At 38.5% G+C, this 24,484-nt stretch overlaps 1 protein-coding gene across 1 annotated transcript in view; it reads left to right on the top strand.

The window, feature by feature from the left end:
- Positions 1-14,813: 14,813 nt before the first annotated feature.
- The window catches only part of LOC113075268 (ADP-ribosyl cyclase/cyclic ADP-ribose hydrolase 1), a 65,332-nt gene continuing 55,661 nt past the window's right edge, over positions 14,814-24,484 (top strand). The window contains exons 1-5 of the mRNA XM_026247963.1: positions 14,814-15,408; positions 15,646-15,772; positions 18,929-19,067; positions 23,608-23,690; positions 23,880-23,953. Of these exons, the coding sequence (XP_026103748.1) occupies positions 15,233-15,408; positions 15,646-15,772; positions 18,929-19,067; positions 23,608-23,690; positions 23,880-23,953 (599 nt within the window). The 5' untranslated portion in view covers positions 14,814-15,232. The remainder of the gene's footprint in view (positions 15,409-15,645; positions 15,773-18,928; positions 19,068-23,607; positions 23,691-23,879; positions 23,954-24,484) is intronic.

Genomic DNA, 24,484 nt, shown 5'->3' with positions numbered 1-24,484 from the left:
AAAAGTTCTGCAAAGATTCAAAGCTCAAAGTCCAATTCAATAGGAGAAATTTTATTTAAAAAAAATCACATTTTAGAAAATAACAACGAACTTGTTTGGACTACAACAAATATTTTCCAGAATTTGTGATATCACAAATACGGACGAATGGGATGTAAATTGGTTGAGCTGCACTAGAGAAGGCAACAAGTGTGATATATACGTAGTTGACCATGAAGACTGGAAAAGAAAAAAACTCCTTATATTCAGGTGTGAAGAATTATTAGGCATTTTTCCTTTACTGATAAAATGAGCCAAAAACAAAAGTTTAACTCAGACTGAAAATCCAAAATTATTAGATCCCCATGAGAAATATTCAAAATAAGTACAGTACAGTAATTGCAGAGTTAAGACATGACCACTGGACAGCAAAATGCTTACTGGGTCACAGGGGTCAGAAAAAAAACAAGTGGAGAAGAACAGAAACACATTAACTGGAAAATAATTAATAATTAAAGTGAAGAATTAGATGTAAAACTATCAGGGAGCATTTAGTCTACAGTACCACAATATTTCAGAGCTGCAACTTTCCTTGAGTCTCCAGAATTACAAGGTGTCAGGTTCTGAGAGACTTAAAAAATCACAAAAATGACTTAATTAGAATAGCATGAAGTATTGTGAAATACTATATATTGAGACTTTATATATAGGCTTTATGAACAGATGGGTTCTGAGTGACTCTTGTACGACACTTTGAGGAATATATCTTCCAGAATCTGGCATTAGATTTAGGAGCTTATTTTTATTCCATCTCCTATCCTGAAAGGTCTATCTTGCAGAATTGACTAAAAATTAATCTTCACATTAATTCTTAATTCTTTTGCAATTCTTTTTGTCATTTCTTCACTGTTTTTTTTTTCTTCTGCCCCCGTGACCCAGTCACCATTTTTTGTCCAATGGTCAAGTCTTAACCTAATTATTGTTAATTATCTTAAAATAATTATTGTTCATGTTAACATAGTTAATGTTTATGAATGAAATATTATTGTAAAGTGTTATTAAAGTTATATATATGGTTCTGTGAATGTGATTTCAAAGTCTAGATGATTCGGAATAACCCTTTAACTGCCGTATCCCTTAAATTCTGACTGCCAGAAGGCTATTGTGAATGCATGTGCCCACTGAGCACAATTTACCTGATGCCACAGTGGTGGCGTTGCACTGATGGCTTGAGCCCGCCATCGCTGCTTGCAGCTATATTTTTAGGGCTCAAGCCTGGAGGGCGAGAGCCCTATTGTTTTCCTTAAGATTATTAGGGCTCAAGCCTGGAGGGCGAGATTATTTTTATTATTATTATTATTTATTTTATTTTTTTTCTAACGTTACGGGGGCTTTTGGGGCCCTTAACATGCTTAAAAAGTCTTGAAAATTGGCACACACATTGGAACCTGCGGCCATTAGGGCCGGGCAGAGACTGATACACGGGCGTGGCACAGGGGCTCTACAGCGCCCCCTGGAATATGGAGGGCCATATATCATACATACTTGTACGTAGACATACGAAACTCGGTACACATATAGAACTCATCAATACAAACAACTTTCGTATTGCATATCATAGGCTCCGCCCAACAGGAAGTTGGCTATTTAGGGTTTATTATTCATATTTGTCGTCAAAGTTGTGGGGGCTTTTGGAGTCCTTAACATACTCAAAAACTCTTGAAAATTTGCACACACCTTTGGATCTGTGGCCTTTAGGAGCCTGCAGAGGTTGGGACCCGGGCGTGGCACAGGGGCTCTACGGCGCCCCCTGGAAAACAGTCATAAATATTGATGTACAGCTCACACATACTTGCACGTATTAATATGAAACTCTTTACACATATAGATCTCATTGTGCCGAACAACTTGCGTATTGCATGTCATAGGCTCCGCCCAACAGGAAGTCAGCTATTTAGAGTTATGTAAAAAGCGCATGCTCTGGAATTTGATATACTTGTCATAGGTTTTTTACTCGATTGCCACCAAACTCGGTCAACATGATCTCAAGACATTGGGGATGAAAAATTGCCAGGGGATTTTTGATATCTCGAACGGTTTGCTCGTAGCGAGGTGTTGAATTTATGGCGAGAATTGAGAAACAGGAAGTGTCTAATACCATCCACATACATTTCCTAATTTTAATCAAACTTCATCAGATTATTCATTGTATGATGTCGATCGCATATATGTGACTATTAGGAGTCAAAGTTATAGCGCCACCAACTGGCAGCAGGAAGTGTGTCATTTTCAAAATGCTTTGAATTCAGCATCTTATTTTTACTCGATTTGCTTCAAACTTCATCAGAATAATGTTAAAACACAGCCGATATAAATCTGCTGGGGGGATATTGATATCTAAAAATATTGTTGCCGTGGCAACATGTCAAACTGGAATACTTCACAGGTGATTTTGAGGCATATAACATGCTTGGAATTTCATCAAACTCAGAACACATATCAGTATTAGTGACAGCTAGACACTGGCAAAAGTTCATAAGAGGGCGTGGAAGAGGCACTCTATAGCGCCACCTTTTGTCAAAAGTGAGGGGGTTAGTTTTAGCTACAGACACCAAACTCAGTACAAAAATTGTTCTTATCAAGACGGACAACTTTCTAATTCACAGTCATCAGCTACGACCAACAGGAAGTCGGCTATTTTGATTTGAATGTGGATTGTTTTTTACATTTAGCTGTGAATTAATGAATACTGCTCAGAGGAGAGCAACACTATACACACCAAACTTGGTGTACATGTTGAAAAAACATTGAGGAACTTAAATTGTGAATGGGTTTTGGATAGCTTGGATGGTTTTGTCGTGGTGATTTTTTTAAATGACAATAAAGATGGAATTATTAATTTTCCTGCATTTTTAAATTCCAAACACTTCAAAACCTTTTTTCATACAGAAAAAAAGTTATTCTGAGTAAATATGCATAGTTTCATGACTTTACAACACTGTATGGATAACAGAAAATTAAAAAACTGTCAGACATCTCATATCACTCTGTCCATCTGTTTGAGTGTGCTTAGACTTCCATTGTCTGAGAGAAATAGCGCCCCTACAGGTGCAGTTACCGGACTAAAAAAGGGAGGAGACTGTCTTTTGCTTTCACTTTTAAATCGGTTAAAATACAAATAAATACTTGGATTTAATTCACAATGACAAGCTAAACCAACATATATGATTATTATCAGGTCAGGGCTCATTAATAATTGATGTGTGGTCAGTGATACGTGAGAAACACGAGAGATGAATCACCGCTCTGAGCAGGAGCGTGTGGAATGACGAGCTCAGAAAAAACGAGTTTATTCTTGTTTTATAGCTATTAAAAATAAAGTATTGCAGCGATATCACACAATTCACCAATTAGAGCACACCAAGAGCTAAATTAAGATGTTTTTGAACTGTTTGTGTGAAAATGAAATATTCGCGGCTGCCTATCTCACTGCCTCCGATCAGAGCGCAGTGTCACAAGTTCAAAACTAACGAATTTATTCTTGTTTAAGAGCTTTTTAAAATAAATTATTGCCATAAATGCACACAATATATCCATTATAACACAACACAAGCTAAATGCAGGTGTTTGTGACCCGTTTAAGTGTGCAAGACTATTTGAAAGCGCGACTGGCAGAATAACATCTCTCGAGCTGCAGGATTCTGCCTTTCGTCGTAAGAACGAACACAACACGGACAAGATTATTTCAAAATACATAATAGCTTGGCTAATATAAACGAAAACAGCCACGTGAACATAAACTGTTGAGAAATAAATCTGAAGTGGATATACTGGATTTTAATATTAAGTGACCGCATATACCAGCTGCTTCTGTCTTCAATTTTAATCTATATAAAAAATTAAACTCATTCATCTTGGCTGCTTTTTTAATGTGTGTACGTATTTATTTATTATTTTGCTCTAACAAGACTTAATCTATATTTAATTAAAACAATTACATTTTATTTTACATTTGATTTGTCCATTTCTGCATCTAAACGCCTAAAAACCTAAAACATGCTCTATTATACTATTGTTAGCAATTTCTTTATCGTCAAATCTATCTGGTGTACACGCTTTTATTTTCATAATTAACTCGTTTGTTAGATTATACACAGTTATAGTGGTATATAATAAATATTGACAGGTTTTATTCAAGCTGTTTAGAATGATTGCCTTAGGCTAATTTTTTAAAATGTAAATCCAAAAAAATAATAATAATAATAAAAAAAATAAATAAATAAAAAACATTGGAAAATAATAACTTGTACTTTTTTATACATTTTGTATAGTTTCATAGTTTATGCATTATAGTTATAAAAACAAATAAATTTAGCCAGTCACATAGAAATCTTGGGCCTTATCCTTTTCTGACAGTTTTAGGGATTTTTAAAAATCCTAAAAAACCTTATTTGTGCTGCAAATAATAATTTCAAACTAATTTGATACTGACCTCTGACATCCTGTGACATGATATTTATTTGAATTTACATAATCTCATGGATGTAACAGTAAATCTGTTCAGCTCACAGATCAAGACTAAGCTGTAATGCAAGCAGAACTTTCACAAATGCTTGTAGGTCAATAAAATCATTACAAAACACTTACAAATCATTTAAGGGATTTGATAACACTGTAAAATAATGTCTAATTTGTTAACATTAGCAAATGCATTGATAACACTTTATAATAACTGCACTCATTAGTAAATAGTCAGTTCATGCTTCATAAAGCCTTGTCCCAATATTAATAGTCAGTAATAGGCAGTTTATAAATACAGCTATAAATAGCTCATTTATTAAAAAGCAGAGTAAAGGGTCAGTTTTCTTCCTATGAAAAAATAAAAATAAAAAATAAACAAACAACAACACAGATTGATACAGAACTCAGAAATGTTATTGTGGATTTATGATAAACTCAACCTGTAAATGAATTCATTCTCCTCCAAGAAGACACAAGTAGTTCACACAAAACTTTTTTAACATGAAGCCAATATACTGAAGATGTTAAATTGCGAATGGGTTTAGGATACCTTAAATGGTGTGGCCATAGCGATTTATTAAAGTAACATAAAAAAATACAATAGTTATTTTACTATATCTTTAAAATTTTTCATTCCAACTTTTCATAATTTTTTATATACGTAGAAGTCATCATTTGAAGGAAGCACAGTAAGTGTCATAGCTTTATCATTTTCAAGAGCCAGCATAAAATTAAAACTATCATAACATATAAATCAAGCTTGCAATTCTTAGTACCAATAATGGCCACCAGATGGAGCGATATGATTACTTTTAATTAATTATTGTAGAAACAAGTATGATTTAAATCATTTATAGAAATCTTTCAAAGAAAAATAATAGGAATTTTATGTATTTTACTGATAAAATGACCTTCACTTAATTAGAATAACAAGCTGAAGTATTGTGAACTGTATATTAAGAATAATTCTTTATAGGCTTTATGGACAGATACGTTTTGAGTGACTCTTGAAGGTTCAGCACCACATCCTCTTTTACCACTGTTTAAAGAATGTAGCTTACAGAACAGGTGCGGATGAATTTTGGATAGCTTGAATGGTTTTGTCGTGGTGATTTTTTGAAATAACAGTAAAATGTAACCAGTAAATGTCTTTTATTTTTTTAAAGTGCAGCTTCTAAACACTTCAAAAAAATGTATACATAGAAGACAAGTCATTCTGAGGAAATATGCATAGTTTCATGACTATACAACACTATATGGATGATAGAAAATTAAAAAAACTATCATACATCTGATGTCACTCTGTTCCTCTGTCACTGTGGGTAATGTGTGTGTGTGTGTGTGTGTGTGTGTGTGTGTGTGTTTGTGTGTGTGTTAAGTGAATTAGGTGTGAAACTATCAGGGAGCATTTAGTCTCCATCGCCAACATTTTACAGAACTGCCACTTTCCTGGAGTCTCAGAATTACAATGTGTCAGGTTCTGAGAGATCTAAGATTCCAAAAAAATATTTAATTAGAATACCATGAAGTATTGTGAAATACTATATATTAAGACTTTATTTATAGGCTTTATGAACAGATTAGAGTGACTCGTGAAGGAACAGCACCACCTCCTCTTGTCTGATGGTTTGAGGAATATATCTTCCAGAATCCGGGATTAAGATTTAGGAGCTCATTTTTATTCCACCTCCTTTCCTGAAAGTCTGTCTTGCTGAATTGACTAAAAATTAATCTTCACATTAATTCCTTATTATTTTGCAATTCTTTTTGTCAGTTCTTCTTAACCTGTTTTTTTATTCTTCTTTTCTGACCTCATGACCCAGTCAGAATTTTTTGTACAATGGTCAAGTCTTAACTTATCCATTTCTGTATTGCATTTGTGTTTGATATTTCTCATGGGTATTTCATAATTTTCGACTTAAAAAATTATTAAAACAGTTTGAGTTAAAACTCTTTTTTAGCGCATTTCATCTGTAAAAAAAAACATGCCTAATAATTCTGCACACATGAATATAAAGAGTTTTTCTCTTCCAGCTTTCCTGGACTATTGTATAGCACTCATAAATGATTAAATAAAAAATAATGGTAGTTATTAAGATTGATATGGTTTGGAATTGGTAAAATGTGCTTGGAAAAAAATCACAATAAAACAATGTTTTAATGTTTAAGTTTGGAATATTTACTGACATGAATGAATGCTATATAAATATTGTTCATGTTAACATAATGTGAAGCGCCCCTCCTCTCACACACCCACTCCTGTCGGGAGCCTGGTGAAGGGCGGCGATTTAGGACGGGGTGCCGGTGACAATCATGGAGGAGGCAGCTGACTCGTCACATTCCCCCTCCCAAGCGACCTCCCCGTCCCCAGGGCGCCACCCACACGGGAGTGCTACCATCCTCAACCAGACTCCCAACGGTCGGAGTGGGCGGGGATTCCTCTCCGGGCGGTCCTCCCTCTCGCAGCGCGCTGGAACAGGGACAGAGAAACCGGGTTTTAGTGACAGCCTCAACCAACCACAGGGTAAAATGACAATAACGGAAGTCACTTACCCCTTTGTGGCTGGGAGGCTGTCCCCGGTTTTCCTCCGTCCCAGTCCGGGTTCTCACGAACATTTGCAAGGGAGAGGGTGTGACGTCACCAGATGTTTCCCAACTGCGCTGTCTAGGCTCCGTCTTGCCCGCATTCTCCACCAGCGTCAAGGGAGGAGCACAAGACAGACACAGCGTCAGGCCTCGGAGAGGCTTTTATTAACAGAAATCATAAAACACAGGGAATAAAAGTGGCCAAAGGGGGAAAGTGTCCAAAATAACAGGGAATCTGGTGTCCTCGTTGTGCTGCGGGGTTCGTGTGGGTCGGGCAGTGTTCATGGAGGAAGGGTCCAGGTAAGGGGCGGAGTCCGGCGGCCGCACGCGCTCCCCTCCTTGGTCCGGGGCGCGAGGGGCGGCGGCTTCCTCTAGCGGCCGCATCTCTCTCGTCGGCCGCGGCGCTGGTAGGGGATGGACGGCCCAGCATCCTGGCCCGTCGGCTGTGTAAACGGGTGCGGTTCTCCTCCGGATCGCGGGTCCGGCAGCTCACGTCTTGGTGGCGCGGGAGTCCCTCAACACACCCTTCCTGGACCTACGAGGACACCAGTGTGCATGCACGGGGAAGAGACCGGTCTCCCGAGGAGAGGCGCGTTGGGCTTTTAAACAGCGGCGGGGATGAGGCTCCATTCACATCAGGTGTGCCCCATCACACGCCGCCAGCCCTCTCTCGTCCAGCGCCCCTCCTCTCACACACCCACTCCTGTCGGGAGCCTGGTGAAGGGCGGCGATTTAGGACGGGGTGCCGGTGACAATCAGGGAGGAGGCAGCTGACTCGTCACAATATATATATTGTTCTGTGAATGTGATTTTAAAGTCTAGATCAGTGGTTTTCAACCTGTGGTCCGCGGTTCTAAATCGCTTTATAACACAATTTTCCGTGGCCCTGACCTCTCGTATCCGATCCCATCAGAATGCATTGTGCCTAGCGCGAGAACAGAGACTGGGCATATGCCTAACTCCAGGTTCACACACTGTCTGTGATGCGCCTTTTTTCTGAGCCAATGTTGACGGATCAGAGCGTTCTCACTGCGGTAAAAGGCTAGAAATAAAAACATGCAAAAATAATTCATGTCTAACACATGAGCATAGAGTGAATTTTTTAGTGAACAGGATGCAGTTTAAGTGAGAGGAGACACGTTTTAAGTGTGCACACTCTCTCCTCGCAAAGCAGCGTGTATCTGAGCAAGCACGACTGGTTTTGTGACAGAGCAAAGGAAATCTGCTGCGAACAGAGAGATTCGCACTCCTGCATTATTTTAATGTGCTTTCGCGTTATATTTATTCGCTCTCACTGCTGACCGCATACACATACTGTATACACACTGCAAACACCTGAGGCACCGCTACAATTAATGAGCTCTATGAACAATGCATGGCCAAAAAAAAAAAGTCCCTGTATACAGGATTTTTTTTTTTTTTTTTTTTTTTTTTTTTTGCCACAAGTCTATAAATTTTTTTACATCTTCACTATAGTGATAATTTTGACTTATGTCTGTTCTAGAGATGTTACAACTTTTTGATAAAGCTCTGATTGGTTTTCTTTTGGAAATATGTTTCAAATTAATCCTGAATGCATTTATGACTGTAAAAGCAACTCGGTGTGTGTCACAATTGCAAAATTGATTTAAAAAAAATCGCGATAGCTTTTTTTTTTTTTTTTTTTTGTCCATATCGCACAGCCCTAGTTTATTCAATAAATATAGTTTAAAATCTAGCTTCTGAGTACTAAGTTATTAACCCAACAATAGCGGGGTCAGTTAATTTTTTTGAAGTGGGCCGCGCAAACATATGTGTTTGGTTGTGTGGGCCGCGAGTTGAAAAAGGTTGGGAACCACTGGTCTAGATGATTCGGATTAACCCTTTAACTGACATATCCTTTAAAACCTCACTGCCAGAGGGATATTGTGAATGCATTTGTTTACCTGAATGTTTACCTGATGCCACCGGGGGTGGCGATGGCATTGGTGGCTTGAGCCCGCCATCGCTGCTTGCAGCTATATTTTATTCTTCTTCTTCTCCGTCATGAAGCGCATTTCAGAAGTGGGTGTGGCAAAATGACTCGGTAGCGCCACCTGTTAAATTTCAACGGAGTGCGCCTCGAGCTGTGTTTCACGTACATTCATGAAAATCGGTACACACATGTAACACACCATTACCTACAAAAATCCCAAACCCAACAGGAAGTAAGTTATTTTGAATTTCCTGTATGATTTTTGTGCAGTTTTTTCCATTTCCATGCCTTGTACTTTGACAAACTCCTCCTACAGTTTTAATCGGATTATCTTAAAATTTGGTGATGTTAAATTGCGAAGGTTTTGAGTTTTCGTCAAGGGGTGTGTCCCTGGCGGCCTGACAAAGTTCGATGTTTCGCCGTGAAACAGGAAGTTGCTGTAACTCAGGCATGCAATGTCCGATTTTCCCCAAACTTCACACGTGTGATAGGTGTTCTGTTCTGAACAAACACCCATGACCAAATTCAGTTATAGTCATAGCGCCACCTGCTGGTAACAGGAAGTGACCTGGTTAACACTATTACAGACTCCTAGGAACATATTAAAAAGTGTAAACAAGTGTTAAATAGGCTGGCAACATACTAGATACATACTAATACATGCTAGCAACATTAGCTTAGTGTTAAAGCATGCTAATAATGTAGTGAAAAAGAAAGTTGCCGTAACTGATGCAAGCAATGTCCGATCTTCCCCAAACTTCACACGTGTGATAGGTGTTCTGTTCCGGACAAACACCCATGACCAAATTCAGTCATAATCATAGCGCCACCTGCTGGTAACAGGAAGTGACAATGTTAACACTGTTATGACTCCTAGGAACAAATTAAAAAGTGCCAAAAGTGGTAAATAGGCTGGCAACATACTTGATACATACTAGTACATGCTAGCAACACTTAGCTAAGTGCTAAAGCATGCTAATAATGTAGTGAAAAAGGAAGTTGATGTAACTCAGGCAAGCAATGTCCGATCTGCCCCAAACTTCACACGTTTGACAAGGGTCCTGTCCTGAATACATCAACATGCCCAGATTCGGTTATATTCATAGCGCTACCCGTGGTAACAGGAAGTGGAATGTTAACACTGTTACAGACTCCTAGGAACATATTAAAAAGTGTCAAAAAGTGTTAAATAGGCTGGCAACCTACTAGATACATACTAATATATGCTAGCAACACTTAGCTAAGTGCTAAAGCATGCTACTTATGTAGTGAATAAGGAAGTTGCTGTAACTCAGGCTAGCAACGTCCGATCTGCCCCAAACTTCACACGTTTTACAAGGGTCCTGTCCTGAATACATCAACATGCCCAGATTCGGTTATAGTCATAGCGCCACCTGCTGGCAACAGGAAGTGTCATGTTTAACAATTTTATGAACTATTAGCAACACAATAAAATATGCCATTGTGTGCTAATCATGTTAGAAATATTTTCAAACATTCTAACAACACTTACTATGTGCTAAAGGATGCTATTAATACTATGAAACAGGAAGTTGTTGTAACTCATGCATACAATTCCCAATCTGACCCAAACTTCACATGTTTTATAAGAGTCCTGGCCTGAACACAACTAAAGGCCAATATTCAATTATAAGTATAGCGCGGCCTGCTGGCAACAGGGATGACTTATTTCATACTAACTTAAACATGAGATGTCTAATCTGCCTGAAACTTTGCATGTTTGGTAAGAGTCCTGTCCTAAATACATTTACATGGCGATATTCAGTTATAATCATAACGCCACCTGTTGGCAGCAGGAAATGTGGCAAAAAATATTTATTATTTTATAAGCATATGGCCCAACTTTCACAGTTTCTCCTATGGGCACCGGGTGGTGGTGAGCCCAGGTGCGAGGGCCCGTTCATCGCTGCTTGCAGATTTAATTATTATTATTTTTCTTCTTCTCAAATGAATCTCATTTTTGAAGGCTTAAACATGCTCAAAAAGTCATGAAACTTTGCACACGCATCAAACCTGGTGAATATTTTCATCTAATATAGGATTCAGAAGAGGGTGTGACAAAATTGCTCGACAGCCTTCCAGCTATGTTTCACGTACATGCACGGAAATTGGCACACACATGTAACACACCAATACCTACAAAAAAGACTCTTGGAGCAAAATTCTAAACCCAACAGGAAGTCGGTTATTTTTAATATTATGAGCACATTTCGTGTAATTTTGGTCATTTCCATGCGTTGTATTTTAACGAACTCCTCCTAGAGATTTATTCAGATCAACACCAAATTTGGTATGCCCAATCTAAAGGCCTTTGCGATGTAAAATTGCGAAGATCTTGAGTTTTCGTCGAAGGGCGTGTCCGTGGCGGCCTGGCGAATTTTGATGATTCGCCATGAAAAAGGAAGTTGCTGTAACTCAGACATACAATGTCCAATCTGCCCCAAACTTCGCATGTTAGATAAGACTTCTGCCCTTAACAGATCTACATGCCGATATTCAGTTATAGTCATAGCGCCACCTGCTGGCAACAGGAAGTGACATATTTCACGCTGAGACAAACTACTCCTAGAGATTTTTTGACATTAATGTATTTTTTTGTGGTCAGTCTAATCTAAAGGCCTGTCCAATGTTAAATTGTGGCAATCTTGAGTTTTTGTTAAAGAGCGTGTCCATGGCGCCATGACAAAATTTGATGTCTCGCCACAGCAAGAGAAGTTGTTGCAACAGGAAGATTGGAACATATATGGAATAAACTTTGATATATTCCACTTATATTTATGACTTTAAATGCATATTTCTCACCACTCGCCCTTTTACTAATGCCACTCACTGGCAGAGAGCTCCCCGCTCAAGCTCGCCGTCTCTGCAAGATTAACGATGGCAGTATTCACGCACAGCTACTAGAAGATTTACATCTGTCAGACAGGTTGCTGACATCATCAAGCTTAGTTTGAGTCTGCGCGTCTGAAACGGAAGTTCTAAAAATGGGCTTCACTTGTCTCAATTGAGTTCCAATGGAGTCGTTGTGTCCATTTCTTTTACTGTCTATGGGTACTACCCAGAACACAACTCGATGCTGATTTGACTATTTAGAGGCAGCAAAAACAGTCTAAAATAGTGAACGCTAGCGTAACACTATGGTTGAATGTAAAAGAAAAAAAAAACCCTCCCTTTCCTTTGGTGGTGTGTCGCCCAATCGCCCTAATGGAGAAACCGCCACTGGTCGAATGCTAGTCATGCTAGAAACATGTTAACAACATGCTAATAATGCTAAAATCATGCTAGCAACATGCTAATCATGCTAGCAACTTAGTCGCATGCTAGTCATGCTAGAAACAAGATAACAACATGCTAGCAACATGCTAATCATGCTAAAATCATGCTAGCAACAGGCTAGCCGCATGCTAGAAAGATGCTAGCAACATGTTAATCATGCCAGAAAAATGCTAGTCATGGTAGAAACATGCTAGCAACATGCTAGCAGCATGCTAATCTTGCCAGAAACATGCTAGCGACATGCTGATCATGCTAGAAACATGCTAGCGACATGCTAGCAACATGCTAATCATGCTGGAAACATGCTACCAACATGCCAACTATGCTAACAACATGATAGCAACATGCTAGCACCATGCTAGTCATACTTGAAACATGCTAGCGACATGCTAGCAAACATGCAAATCATTCTAGAAACATGACAGCAACATGCTAGTCATGCTAAAATCATGCTAGTCGGATGCTAGTCATGCAAGAAACATGCTAGTCGAATGCTAGTCATGTTTGAAACATGCTAGCAACATGCTAATTTTGCTAAAATCATGCTAATAAAATGCTAGTCGCATGCTAATCATTCTAGAAAAATGCTAGCAACATGCAAATCATGCTGGAAACATGTTAACAACATTGCAAATCATGTTAAAATCATGCAAATCATGTTTAAATCATGTTATTCGCATGCTAGTCATGCTAGCAAAATGCTAGCACCATGCTAATCATGCTTGAAACATGCTAGCGACATGCTAGCAAACATGCAAATCATGCTAGAAAAATTATATCAACATGTTAATCATGCTAAAATCATGCTAGCAACATGCTAGTCGCATGTTAATCACGCTAGAAAAAACATGCTAGCAACATGCTAATCATGCTAGCAACATGCTAGTCGCATGCTAGCAACATGCTAGTCGCATGCTAGCCATGCTAGAAACATGTTAATCATGCTAACAACATGTTAGCGACATGCTAGTAACTTGCTAATCATGCTACTGACATGGCTATTCACTTGTTAATTATGCTAGCGACATGGTACCAACATGCTAATCATGCTAGAAACATGCTAGTCACATGCTAATTATGCTAGTAACTTGCTAATCATGCTAGCGACATGGCTAGTCACTTGCTAATTATGCTAGCGACATGGCTAGTCACTTGCTAATTATGCTAGTAACTTGCTAATCATGCTAGCGACATGGCTAGTAACTTGCTAATCATGCTAGCGACATGGCTAGTCACTTGCTAATTATGCTAGTAACTTGCTAGTCATGCTAATTACATGCTAGTAAATTGCTAATCATGCTAGCAACATGCTAGCAACTTTGCTAATCATGCTAATGACATGGTAGTCTCTTGTAATGCTAGCAATATGTTATTCACTGTCTTTTTTAAACTTCTTAATATTTTAAATCTTTTTAAACTTTTTAAACTTTTCACATTTTCAAACTTTTCAAACTTTCTAAACTTTCTAAACTTTTCAAACTTTCTGGTCAAGCTTTCTCAAGCCAACTTAAAGTTTGTCTTGACAAACTTTTTTATCTAGTTTTTTTTTATTATTGATTAACATGGTAGAACAACAATGATTTATTAGGTTATCTGTATTTATTCTGCTTCATGTACTCAATGGCAACTGTATACATATTCAAGAGAAATGCATAAACTCAATTGTTTTAATCAATCTAAAGCTTTTTTGTATTAGTGTTTGGTTGTGTCTGGTCTCACCTGTGGAATATTAAAAGTACTCTTTTTTTGTACTCCTTTTTCGTGTGCTTGTTTTGCACACCACATGTGACACCATCAGACACATAAGGTGAGGTTGAGAAATTGGACTTATCGATTGAAAAACAAAGAAAAACTGCCACATTGTTTAATGAATGTATCTTGAGGACTTCTTTTTTTTTTTTTTTTTTTAGATCAGGGTAAGAAGTCAACTCTGGAAAAAGTAATTACATTGTTTCTATTCCGTTTGTTTAAACAAAACCAAAGAAAAAAATCCTGAACAATTACCACTCGGCACGCTCCTGGTGTGACAACTGAAGAAATATAGCTGTGGTGAACAAAGCTTTGGTGGACATGCGGCCTGAAAGTTATGCTGAAATAGAAATGGCAACAGATATGTGTGATTTAATAATTATTAGCTCCATTGTGAAACTATGTGGGGAAGAAAAAAATTATTTAGTGAATTAAAGACACTCTCCTCTATAGAAATTTATACAACTGTTCTACTTAAGTGTACACCATCATTCCCTCCTCCCTCCGTGAAAATGCCCAACGTGCATCATAATTAGAATCATGAGAACCTGATTTATTTTTTTTATTTATTTACTTTTTTTTTTTTTTTTGTAGAGTGTGGAATGGCTTATGGGAGGAATTTGTGGTTTCTTTATTCAGAGGAACGAGACCAAAGTGGTATCCATTTTAGTCTTTCATGATATGATGTATAATATTAGCCTATATTTTATGTGCTTGGGTAATTTAATTTCCTTTACTGCATTCAGATATTCTGATTCCTGTGGCCTAGTTTTATTCTTCACATTTTGCAAATATTCGCAAGTGCTGCTATTATATGTATTATTAATCTTTACAAAATGTGAGTTCTATCTTAATCATTCTTCTTTAAGATCAGCTAAACCGCATAATGCATACAGAATGACTTGAGAATGTGAGGGTGAAGGACATTTTTGCAGTGATTAAATTAGTTTGGTAATTTCTAAGGACACAGGCTTATGTTGTTGTTGTCCCTCCCTGCTCCCTGATCCCTGATGCTGCCCTGTAGTGTTCTGCACACAAGACCATCTAATTTTCTTTACCCCAGATTTAGTGAAGCATGTTAAACTGCTAGAAAGGAGGAAAGTAAACCGTTTTCAGGATGATTTTAGGTAAGCATCTGTAAGACAGATGACTAGTTTTGTTATCCCTTACACTATGTTTTTTTTCATGTTTATAATTTTAGGATTTGCCTTGCTGTTTGTTCTCACGGATGTAAGAGCAGAGTCTGGGACCACACCAAATCTTAAACAGATTGTCATTGGACGGTGTTTTGAATATGTAGCCCTGGCTAATTTTAACCCCAGGTAAGATTAAGATTGTTATTTTTAACCCAGTGTCTTATAAACAATACTTTTGAAATTTCTAATAGGAAAATGTAATATGTTTTTATGTAGTCAGTCTCTCACACGATTTCATAAACTTGTTTAGAGAAAAATAATTATATCTGTATCTGTCTCATAACTTCCACTTTCATTAGCTATTATTGCATTTAGTCTTTAAAAATGCAAACTGGAGAAATGTTTACATTTTCTGTCTAACAGGTACAATTGTGAGAAGATATGGCAGGAGTTTGAAAAGGCTGTGGTTAGGAGATCCCCCTGTGATGTCAGTGTTAAAGATTACCAAAAAATGTTCCAGGTCATCACTCAGATTTTGCCATGTGACAAGGTGATTCCATGCAGGTTGAAAACAAAACAACAGTATAGAACATTTTCAGAAAGATTTATTAAATCATTATATTGAGCATTAGAAGCTAAAACTAAAACTGTGCTCAAGAACAGAGTGTGAATTAACTTTGTATTTTAAGTAAAATAGAAAGCAAAAACAACAAAGACGCATCCTATATAAGGAAAAATTATCATCAGACTTAATTAAGGACACATTCAGTCCAAAGAAAAGAGACAACAATAACATACAAGCACACACACAAGGAGAATATCACACCTGTATACTAAAACACCAATGATTACACATCTGAAAAAAGCATAACTGAACTTAGTGTCAAGTTCGTCAGTGTTAAAATTATTGTATACATATTCTGATAACCTACACATACGTACATGAGATTACATAACACAGCAGTGTGGGTTGGCATAGGAATACTGACAAACATTTAGCTTGCACTGATCCATCAAGCAGCAATTGCACACCTTCATTATAAGCTACATTACTATAAGTCTCCGCACTCTGCAATGTCGCCACAAATGACCAGTACACAACGCTTTAAAAGTGTACTCTTCACAGATCCTGAGGACATACCAAATTTGCGAATCAACATAATGGCCTGGGCATACAGCGTACAACACTGTCTATAAATATCCCAATCATCAGACAGATCATCAGTTATATAATTCCATCTTTACATATTTTAAAGGGTTAGTTCACCGAAAAATGAAAATTATGTCATTAAAAAATCACCCTCATGTCGTTCCAAACCTGTGAGACCTCCATTCATCTTTGGAACACATTTTAAGATATTTTAGATTTAGTCCCAGCGCTTTCAGTCCCTCCACTGAAACTGTGTACATGGTATACTGTGCATTTCCAGAAAGGTAATAAAAACATCTTTAAAGTAGTACATGTGACATCAGAGGGTCAGTTAGAATTTTTTGAAGCATCGAAAATACATTTTGGTAGAAAAATAGCAAAAACTATGACTTTATTCAGCATTATCTTCTCTTCCGTGTCTGTTGTGAGCGAGATCAAAACACAACAGTTCAATGATATCTGGTTCACAAACGAATCACTAGATGTAACCGGATCTTCTTGAACCAGTTCACCATATTGAACTGAATCATTTGAAATGGTTCTCGTCTCCAATAAACATTAACACACAAATGACTTAAGGTGTTAACTTTTTTAATGTGGCTGACACTCTCTGTGAGTTAAAACAAACCAATATCTCAGAGCAATTCATGTACTCAAACAGTACACTGACTGAACTGCTGTGAAGAGAGAACTGAAGATGAACACAGAACCGAGCCAGGTAATGAACAAATGATTGACTCGAAGATAACTGTGGCCAATACGCAGTTCTCAAGCATTATATGACACAGTATTTATTTTCATGTAATTAAGTATATCCCAAGCACCCACAAAGCTACTGCTCTTCTATAAGCCTGTAGGTGTAATGTCAGGCACTGGGCAATGTTCTTGCAAAACACCCCTGCCTTTTGATGCAAGGGCTGCACGGACACTGTTTACTCTAGGTTTTACGAGCCTCAAAATAATGGTGAACATAAATCCCTGCCAGCCAAAGGAAAATCTAGTTGCAAACACATTCACCAGCTTAGTTTTGAATGTTGCTCTCAATGCCAGAACCAATAATACCTACTTTCCTCTGCTGATGCTGTTTCGTGCAAGCAGGCACAGCAGTGTTATTGAACTACCCGGTTATGCTTGATGGCTTATGATGCTTTTTATGAGACTTACGGCTCTCTGTCACGGCCCACTGGGTTCCAGACGCCTTAAGGTTAAAGGTTTAAAGGTTTCTGTTGGTTTGTTACATTTTGTAGGTTTCAATATTACATTAAAGATGGAAAAAGTTCTGAGATGATTTTATTTGGATAAATGTTTCTTTTACGTCTCAAAAAGCTGCAATTTTTTGTGAATTCTTACAATTTAGTTTGTATAAAAGTGTATGATTTGTATGTAAAAAGTAAGCTCCATCCCTAATCCCAACCTTAAGACCCAATCCCAATTCTACCCCTTACCCCTACCCTTTTCCCCTACCCCTCTGTTTTGCGCGTTCACTTTACAGCATAGGTGTGTCTCGATTCTCTTTTGGTTGGAGGGGTAGGTGCAAGGAGAAGGGCCATATAGCCCTTCAAACTAAGATTTTTCGGGACCACACTTCAAACGAAGGGGTATGAATTATCTCGGCAACATGGCTGCTACAGCGAACAAAAAGACACACAATGTCTTTGCATAATTTTGGCATAAATAAAGATTTTAACGAAAAGTAATCATTTGTTTTAATTTTACATTCAATTGTGAGTTCATATTAATGGTCATGTTACTCAAAGAAATGTTTGCAAAAAATTGCTAATATTTGCTAACTTCATTTCATAACAGACTGCATGATAGTGCCACAGCATGTCTGATCAGGGCCATAACTGCCGTAGACATTGATGGAGGCTAATCCCCCCAACAATTAGAAATTGCTAAACCATTTTCTCAAATATTGCCTATTCAAGAGAAAGAGAGAGAGAGAGAGAGAGAGAGAGAGAGAGAGATGGAAGTTGTGTGTATTTGCGTCTGTGCATTTATCTTTTTAGATTGAGTTTACTTAAAAACAGCAATTGTTTCCTCTCGTTGCTGGAAAATATAATGTAGTGATTCAGCATTTAAACTGTATTTAATAAAAGTCGTGGGGCAGCGTTGACAAGTTTATTTTCTCCTGGATGTGTGAGCTGTGCGATTTCTGATATGTGTCATATGTGTCAGTAAGCAGCTCATTAATCCAGAATGATAATTAAAGGCTCTAATGCACACCAGTATATGTGTGTATTGTAAGAGCTAGACGGCGAATGATGGCGTGTGATGTCATGGTAGTGGTGTCCCAATCCTTAGGGGAATATTTTCTCCCCTACCCCTTGACACACTGTTTCAAGGGACAGGAGGAAGGGGTAGGCGGAAGGGTAGGGGTATAAAATAGAATTGGGATTGGGCCTAAATCTACCCTTCGTTTGAGTGAGTGGAGAGGTTGAACAAATTCATTAAAAAAATAGCAAATAATCTAAAAAGTTATAAATTGTTGCGAAATTCTGTTGAACTGGGTTTGATCTTTCATTTATTTTTTTTTTTTTTTTTCTAATTTTAAAGTTGCTGTTCTGGAGTAAGACGAGAGACTTCATGCACAGCTATGTAGCTGTCACAGATTCCTTCTGGACGTTAGAAGACACACTGCTGGGATTCATGTTCAATGATCTGATCTGGTGTGGACAGCAAGAGAGAGAGAGAGGTACCCCCAAAAGATGATACAGTTAGCCATGGGCGTAGGTTTGGTCTCAGCTTTGTTGGGGACACCCCGGGAACCCCCCCCCCCCAGAAGAATATCAGTGAATATACTTCATCTCATTATATTGTATCCTGACCCCGATATACCATCCTGTATACTGTCCCTAAAGAACTAGTATAACTGTATAATCTCAAAAATGCACTCTCAAAAAATACAAATAAAAAATCATCCTGGGTAACACATACTATCACCAGTTAATAGTATTTTCCACAGTAGAATAAAACTGAATATTAAAATGTTTTTTACTGGCCTTTGTATGTGGCACAGAGACAGCCCTGGTAACTTACCGTCGGCAGTCATCAACATGTGCGCGCACACACACACACACACACCACTCGCTCGCTGCTAGTGCAAGCACAAAAGTAGTCCCGGCCCGTGCGTGTAGCCTGTTAGATACCCCGGCTCCAATCAAATTACAGCGCTTCTTGTACTGTCGTCATGGCCGTTAGAATCGATCCAAATAGCAGTGCAAAGATACAAATAGCAGTTCAAAGGAGCTTGCTAAATATTGGAGGGGACAAATTTGTCATCTCAAAATATTGATAGGGACTAGTACCTAGCGTCCCCCCCTAAACCTATACCCACCCGGTGGGGTTTTGCATTTTTATCAATAGTATATTCAATAGTTTTCCTGTGCTTATCAGTAAGAGTTGTTGGCCATAATCCTGGGTCCTCTGACAATCCCTCACCAGTATCCCTAAGTCTCTCATTCTCTTCTCTTTCCTCTTCAGCTCTGTCCTCTTGCTCCTGACTACCTTCATCACATTCTTAACTTTCCCTCTCATCACTTATATAAATATCAACCTCATTTTCTGTTTCTGCCTCTGCTACAAGAGGAAATAAGCAAAATGGGTACATTGTTATTGTACACATTTAAATTTAAACTGTAATTAGTAATTACAGTTTGAGGGGATAGTTCACCCAAAAATGAAAATTCTGTCATCATTTACTCACCCTCAAATTGTTCCAAACCTATATGACTTTCTTTCTTCTGCTGAACACAAAAGAAGATATTTGAAGAAAGTTGGTAATCAAATGACCGATGAACCCCATTGTTTTCCATAGTAGGAAAAAAAATTACTTTGAAAGTCAATGGGGACCAGCAACTGTTTAATTACAAACCTTCTTTAAAATATCTTCTTTTGTGTTTAGCAGAAGAAAGGAAATCATACAGGTTTCACATGGTGGCTTGTCAGATGTGCGACAGCATGCCTCGGGAGAACAACATTCATACACTTTACAATAAGGTTAATTTATTAAACATTAGTGTATTAATATAAGTGTATTAATTAATTTGTTACAGTTTTTAATAATCTTTGTTAATGTTAGTTAATAGAAATGTTCTCATGTTAGTTCACAGTGCATTAATATTAACAAGATTTTAATAAAGTATTATTAAATGTGGAAATTAACATGAACAAAGATGAACAATTGCTGTATAAGTGCAGTTCATTATTAGTTAACGTTAATGTAGTTAATGAACCTTATTTTAAAGTGTTACCGATTTGTTTATTACAGTTATAGGAGATAAGAGAGAGATATTTAATAATAAAAATACAGTGCCTATGTGAAAATAAACAACTTAACTAATTTAAATGATTGCATTCTTTAATAGGCTACTGTAGAATTAACAATACACCATATAAAAACATTAACTTATTAATAATAATAATTAAAAAATGTGTGTTTTACATGAATTTAGAAATGTTTATAGATCGGTTATTTATTATGTGGTTTCACTGTTTGGATGGTGTTACTGTCTGCAAACAATGACAAATATTTTATCCAAAATCTGTCTTCACGCCACCTTATACAATTACTAAGGTTCATAAGCATTTAGTATTTTTATGAAAACATGTTTTAAGTTGTGATTTACCACCACTGGCATGTCATCGGACCTGTGGTTATCGTGGCCCTGAGGGGTGTCCCCCCCCAGGCTGTTACGTTCGGGAACCCAGGGAAACACAGGAGATTAGAGATCCAAATGCAGTGTGGGTTTTAATGGGTAATCCAAATCAGAATCCAACAAGCAGGGGTCAAAACCAGAAATCAATCCAAAACAAACAACAAGGGATAGGAACAGGAATACTAAACTCGGAAGGCGAGGAAACGGGGTGACGGAAAGAAAGGACTCCATGAAAACAAACAGAAACAGACCGGTTAATACAGGCAGGCTAATGACTATCAAGTGAAGACACCTGAGTGCAATTAACAGGAGTGCAATTATTGTGATCAAGGGGCCTGGTAATAGTGGAAACAGAGAGAAGAAGAGAAAAAAAACAAAAACAAGGAGCCCAGGAGGGAGGTGGACCAGCGGAGGATCAGGGGGAGGGACGGAGGGCCAGGTCCATAGAGGGAGACAGAGAGATAATAAACAAAAAAAAAACAAAACACAAGTCCAGGAAGGAACAGAAAGTTCCGTGGCCCAGGGCTGAACCAACAGGGCAGGAATCCAGAGGAGCAAGATGGAATTAGAGCTATGCGGTTGAGACGGAAGCCCATCTGGGCGGTGCAGAAGACCACCACAGCCGTGCGGTCGAGACAGAAGCCCACCCGGGCGGCGCAGAAGACCACCACAGTGGGATCGATGACACAGGAGAGCAAGTCTGGTTAGGAAAGTCTGAAACAGAGAACATGAACAAGTTAAGGGTGTCCTCCGTGGCCACGACAGGATCAGTCGAGCGCTCTGAGAGTTCGGCTGAGACGTGATGAGGCTCTGGAAGTTCCACAGAGACGAGGAGAGGCTCTGGTAGTTCAGCCGAGATGTGGAGAGGCTCTAGTAGTTCATCAGAGATGTGGAGAGACTCTGGTAGTTCAGCAGAGACATGGAAACCTCTGGTAGTTCAGCAAAGGTGTGGAGAAGCTCGGTAGTTCAGCAGAGATGTGGAGATGCTCTGGTAGTTCAGCAGAGACGTGGGGAGGCTCTGGTAGTTCCGCAGAGACTTGGAGAGACTCTGGTAATTCCGTGGTGTTTAGACTGGATTCAGGAAGATCAATAGTGACTTGACTCTGCTCATGAAGATCATTGGTGACTTGCCTTTGCCCATGAAGATAGTTGGTGACTTGAATTAGCCCATGAAGAAACACTGGTGACTTGACTTTGCCCATGAAGATCATTGGTGACTTGCCTTTGCCCATGAAGATCAATGGTGACTTGCCTTTGCCCATGAAGAACACTGGTGACTTGACTTTGCCCATGAAGAACACTGGTGACTTGAATTCGCCCATGAAGATCACCAGTGACTTGCCCTGACTCTGGAGTGTCAAAGGTGACTTGCCCTGACTCTGGAGTGTCAACGGTGACTTGACCTGACTCTGGAGTGTCAACGGTGAACTGACCTGACTCTGGAATGTCAACAGTGATTTGACCTGACTCTGGAGTGTCAACGGCGACGTGACCTGACTCTGGAATGTCAACGGTGACTTGACCTGACTCTGGAGTGTCAACGGTGACTTGACCTGACTCTGGAGTGTCAACGGTGAACTGACCTGACTCTGGACTGTCAACGGTGACCTGACTCGACTCTGGAGGATCAACGAGAACCTGACTCGACTCTGGAGGGTCAACGGGAACAGGAAGACAAGAGATCCAAACGCAGTGTGGGTTTTAATGATATCCAAATCAGAATCCAACAGGCAGGGGTCAAAACCAGAAATCAATCCAAAACAAACAACAGGTATAGGAACAGGAACTGGAAACTTGGAAGGCGAGGAAATGGGGTGACGGAAAGAAAGGACTCCATGCAAACAAACAGAAACAGACCGGTTAATATAGGCAGGCTAATGACTATCAAGTGAAGACACCTGAGTGCAATGAACAGGAGTGCAATTACTGTGATGAAGGGACAAGGCTTTGTGGAAATTGTATGCCTGCGGTGAGATGCCTATGGGGAAGTGAAGGTGGCCACCCTATTTGGAGCTCAATGAGTGAGCAACTGCTTGCCCTAATTTGCCTTTCTCTCTTTAATCTTCTTTTCTTTTCGTTTTTGAGCCCCTGATTTTCCTTTCTTAAGGAAAGACATGATTCTTCCCATCTTCCTAGTTCATATCACGGCTAACTCCAGCTCCTATTTCGTTAACTGATTCACCGCAGGTCCGCAGCAGAAGCACCTGACCTGCGGGTCGTAACCATTACATTGATTCGAGAGGGGTGGTGGGGCCCTGCACAGCATGGAAATGACTTTTTTTTTCATACCAAACCAGTGCTTAACTACAAGTTTAGTTTTGCACAGGAACTTTTTTATTTGTACATAAATGCTATACAAATTTTAGTGCATGTACATGTATGTATAGAAAACTGACTTCTAAGGGCCCCCCCCACCCCACCCCCGCCTCGAGCCCTGGGTACTCTGTACTCTTTACCCCCCCAGTCCGACGCCCCTGCAGTTACTACTTTTATTGAAAACATTTAATGCTTGTATACATGTTATAGATATAAGATATTTATATGCTACTACAGCCCTCTTTCTCTGTCTACCCTTAGGTTTTGACTATCAGTCCTGTCCAAAATGGTCAACGTGTTCGTACCATCCTGTGTATTCACTTTGGAAGCAGGCTTCTCAGAATGTAAGTCTTGTTCATTTCATATTATTAAAAACATATATAAACTATATGTAAAAAAAATTATACAAGCTTCCTACTGACCAGGAGTTGTCTAAATGTCTAAATTAAATTATTTCTTTTCTTTTTTTTTTCTTTTTTAAGTGGAATTCAGCTGCATTAATGCATATCATTGGTTTTAATCTGTCTTTGCAGTTTGCTATGGCTGCATGTGGAAATATTACTGTCTTACTAAATGGATCAATTCATCATGCTTTCAACAAAAAAAGGTGTGTATGCTTGCTTTATATATGCTCACTAGCTATAATGTGAATCATGATGAGAATGTTTTTGGTCCTTTCTAAATTATTCAAATTTTACTAAAAACTGAATTGCTTACCAACATAAAAAAGCCATGTATTTTCTGAAATCACAGAAAATCTTTAGCTCAAACGCTTGTGGACATATGACATGTTTTATATCAGATCATAATCTTGTTTAAACTTAGGCTATGTCTTTACCTTACCATCCACCAGGAAAGCTTAACATACAAAAAATACAGTGGGGTACAATGGTGTTTCATGAATTCAGAGTTGTTTACACTGTTTAAGAATTAGATTCTCATGCTAAGCATAGACAAAGTAAAAAATAAAAAAATAAAAAATTGGACATATGACAGAATATTTCTGTGCCAAAAATCTTACCAGGTTCGTACAAGTTTCTCAGAGTTTTTTCGATCGTGGCTCTTTATGATGTAGACGAGGGTAGAACTCCTTATATGGGCATTTCTCCTGGAAAAAAATGCGGCCATCAACAACTTC

Source organism: Carassius auratus, unplaced genomic scaffold, assembly GCF_003368295.1.
Source record: "Carassius auratus strain Wakin unplaced genomic scaffold, ASM336829v1 scaf_tig00016635, whole genome shotgun sequence".
Classification (NCBI taxonomy): domain Eukaryota; kingdom Metazoa; phylum Chordata; class Actinopteri; order Cypriniformes; family Cyprinidae; genus Carassius; species Carassius auratus.
This window is presented reverse-complemented; position numbering and strand designations above follow the sequence as displayed.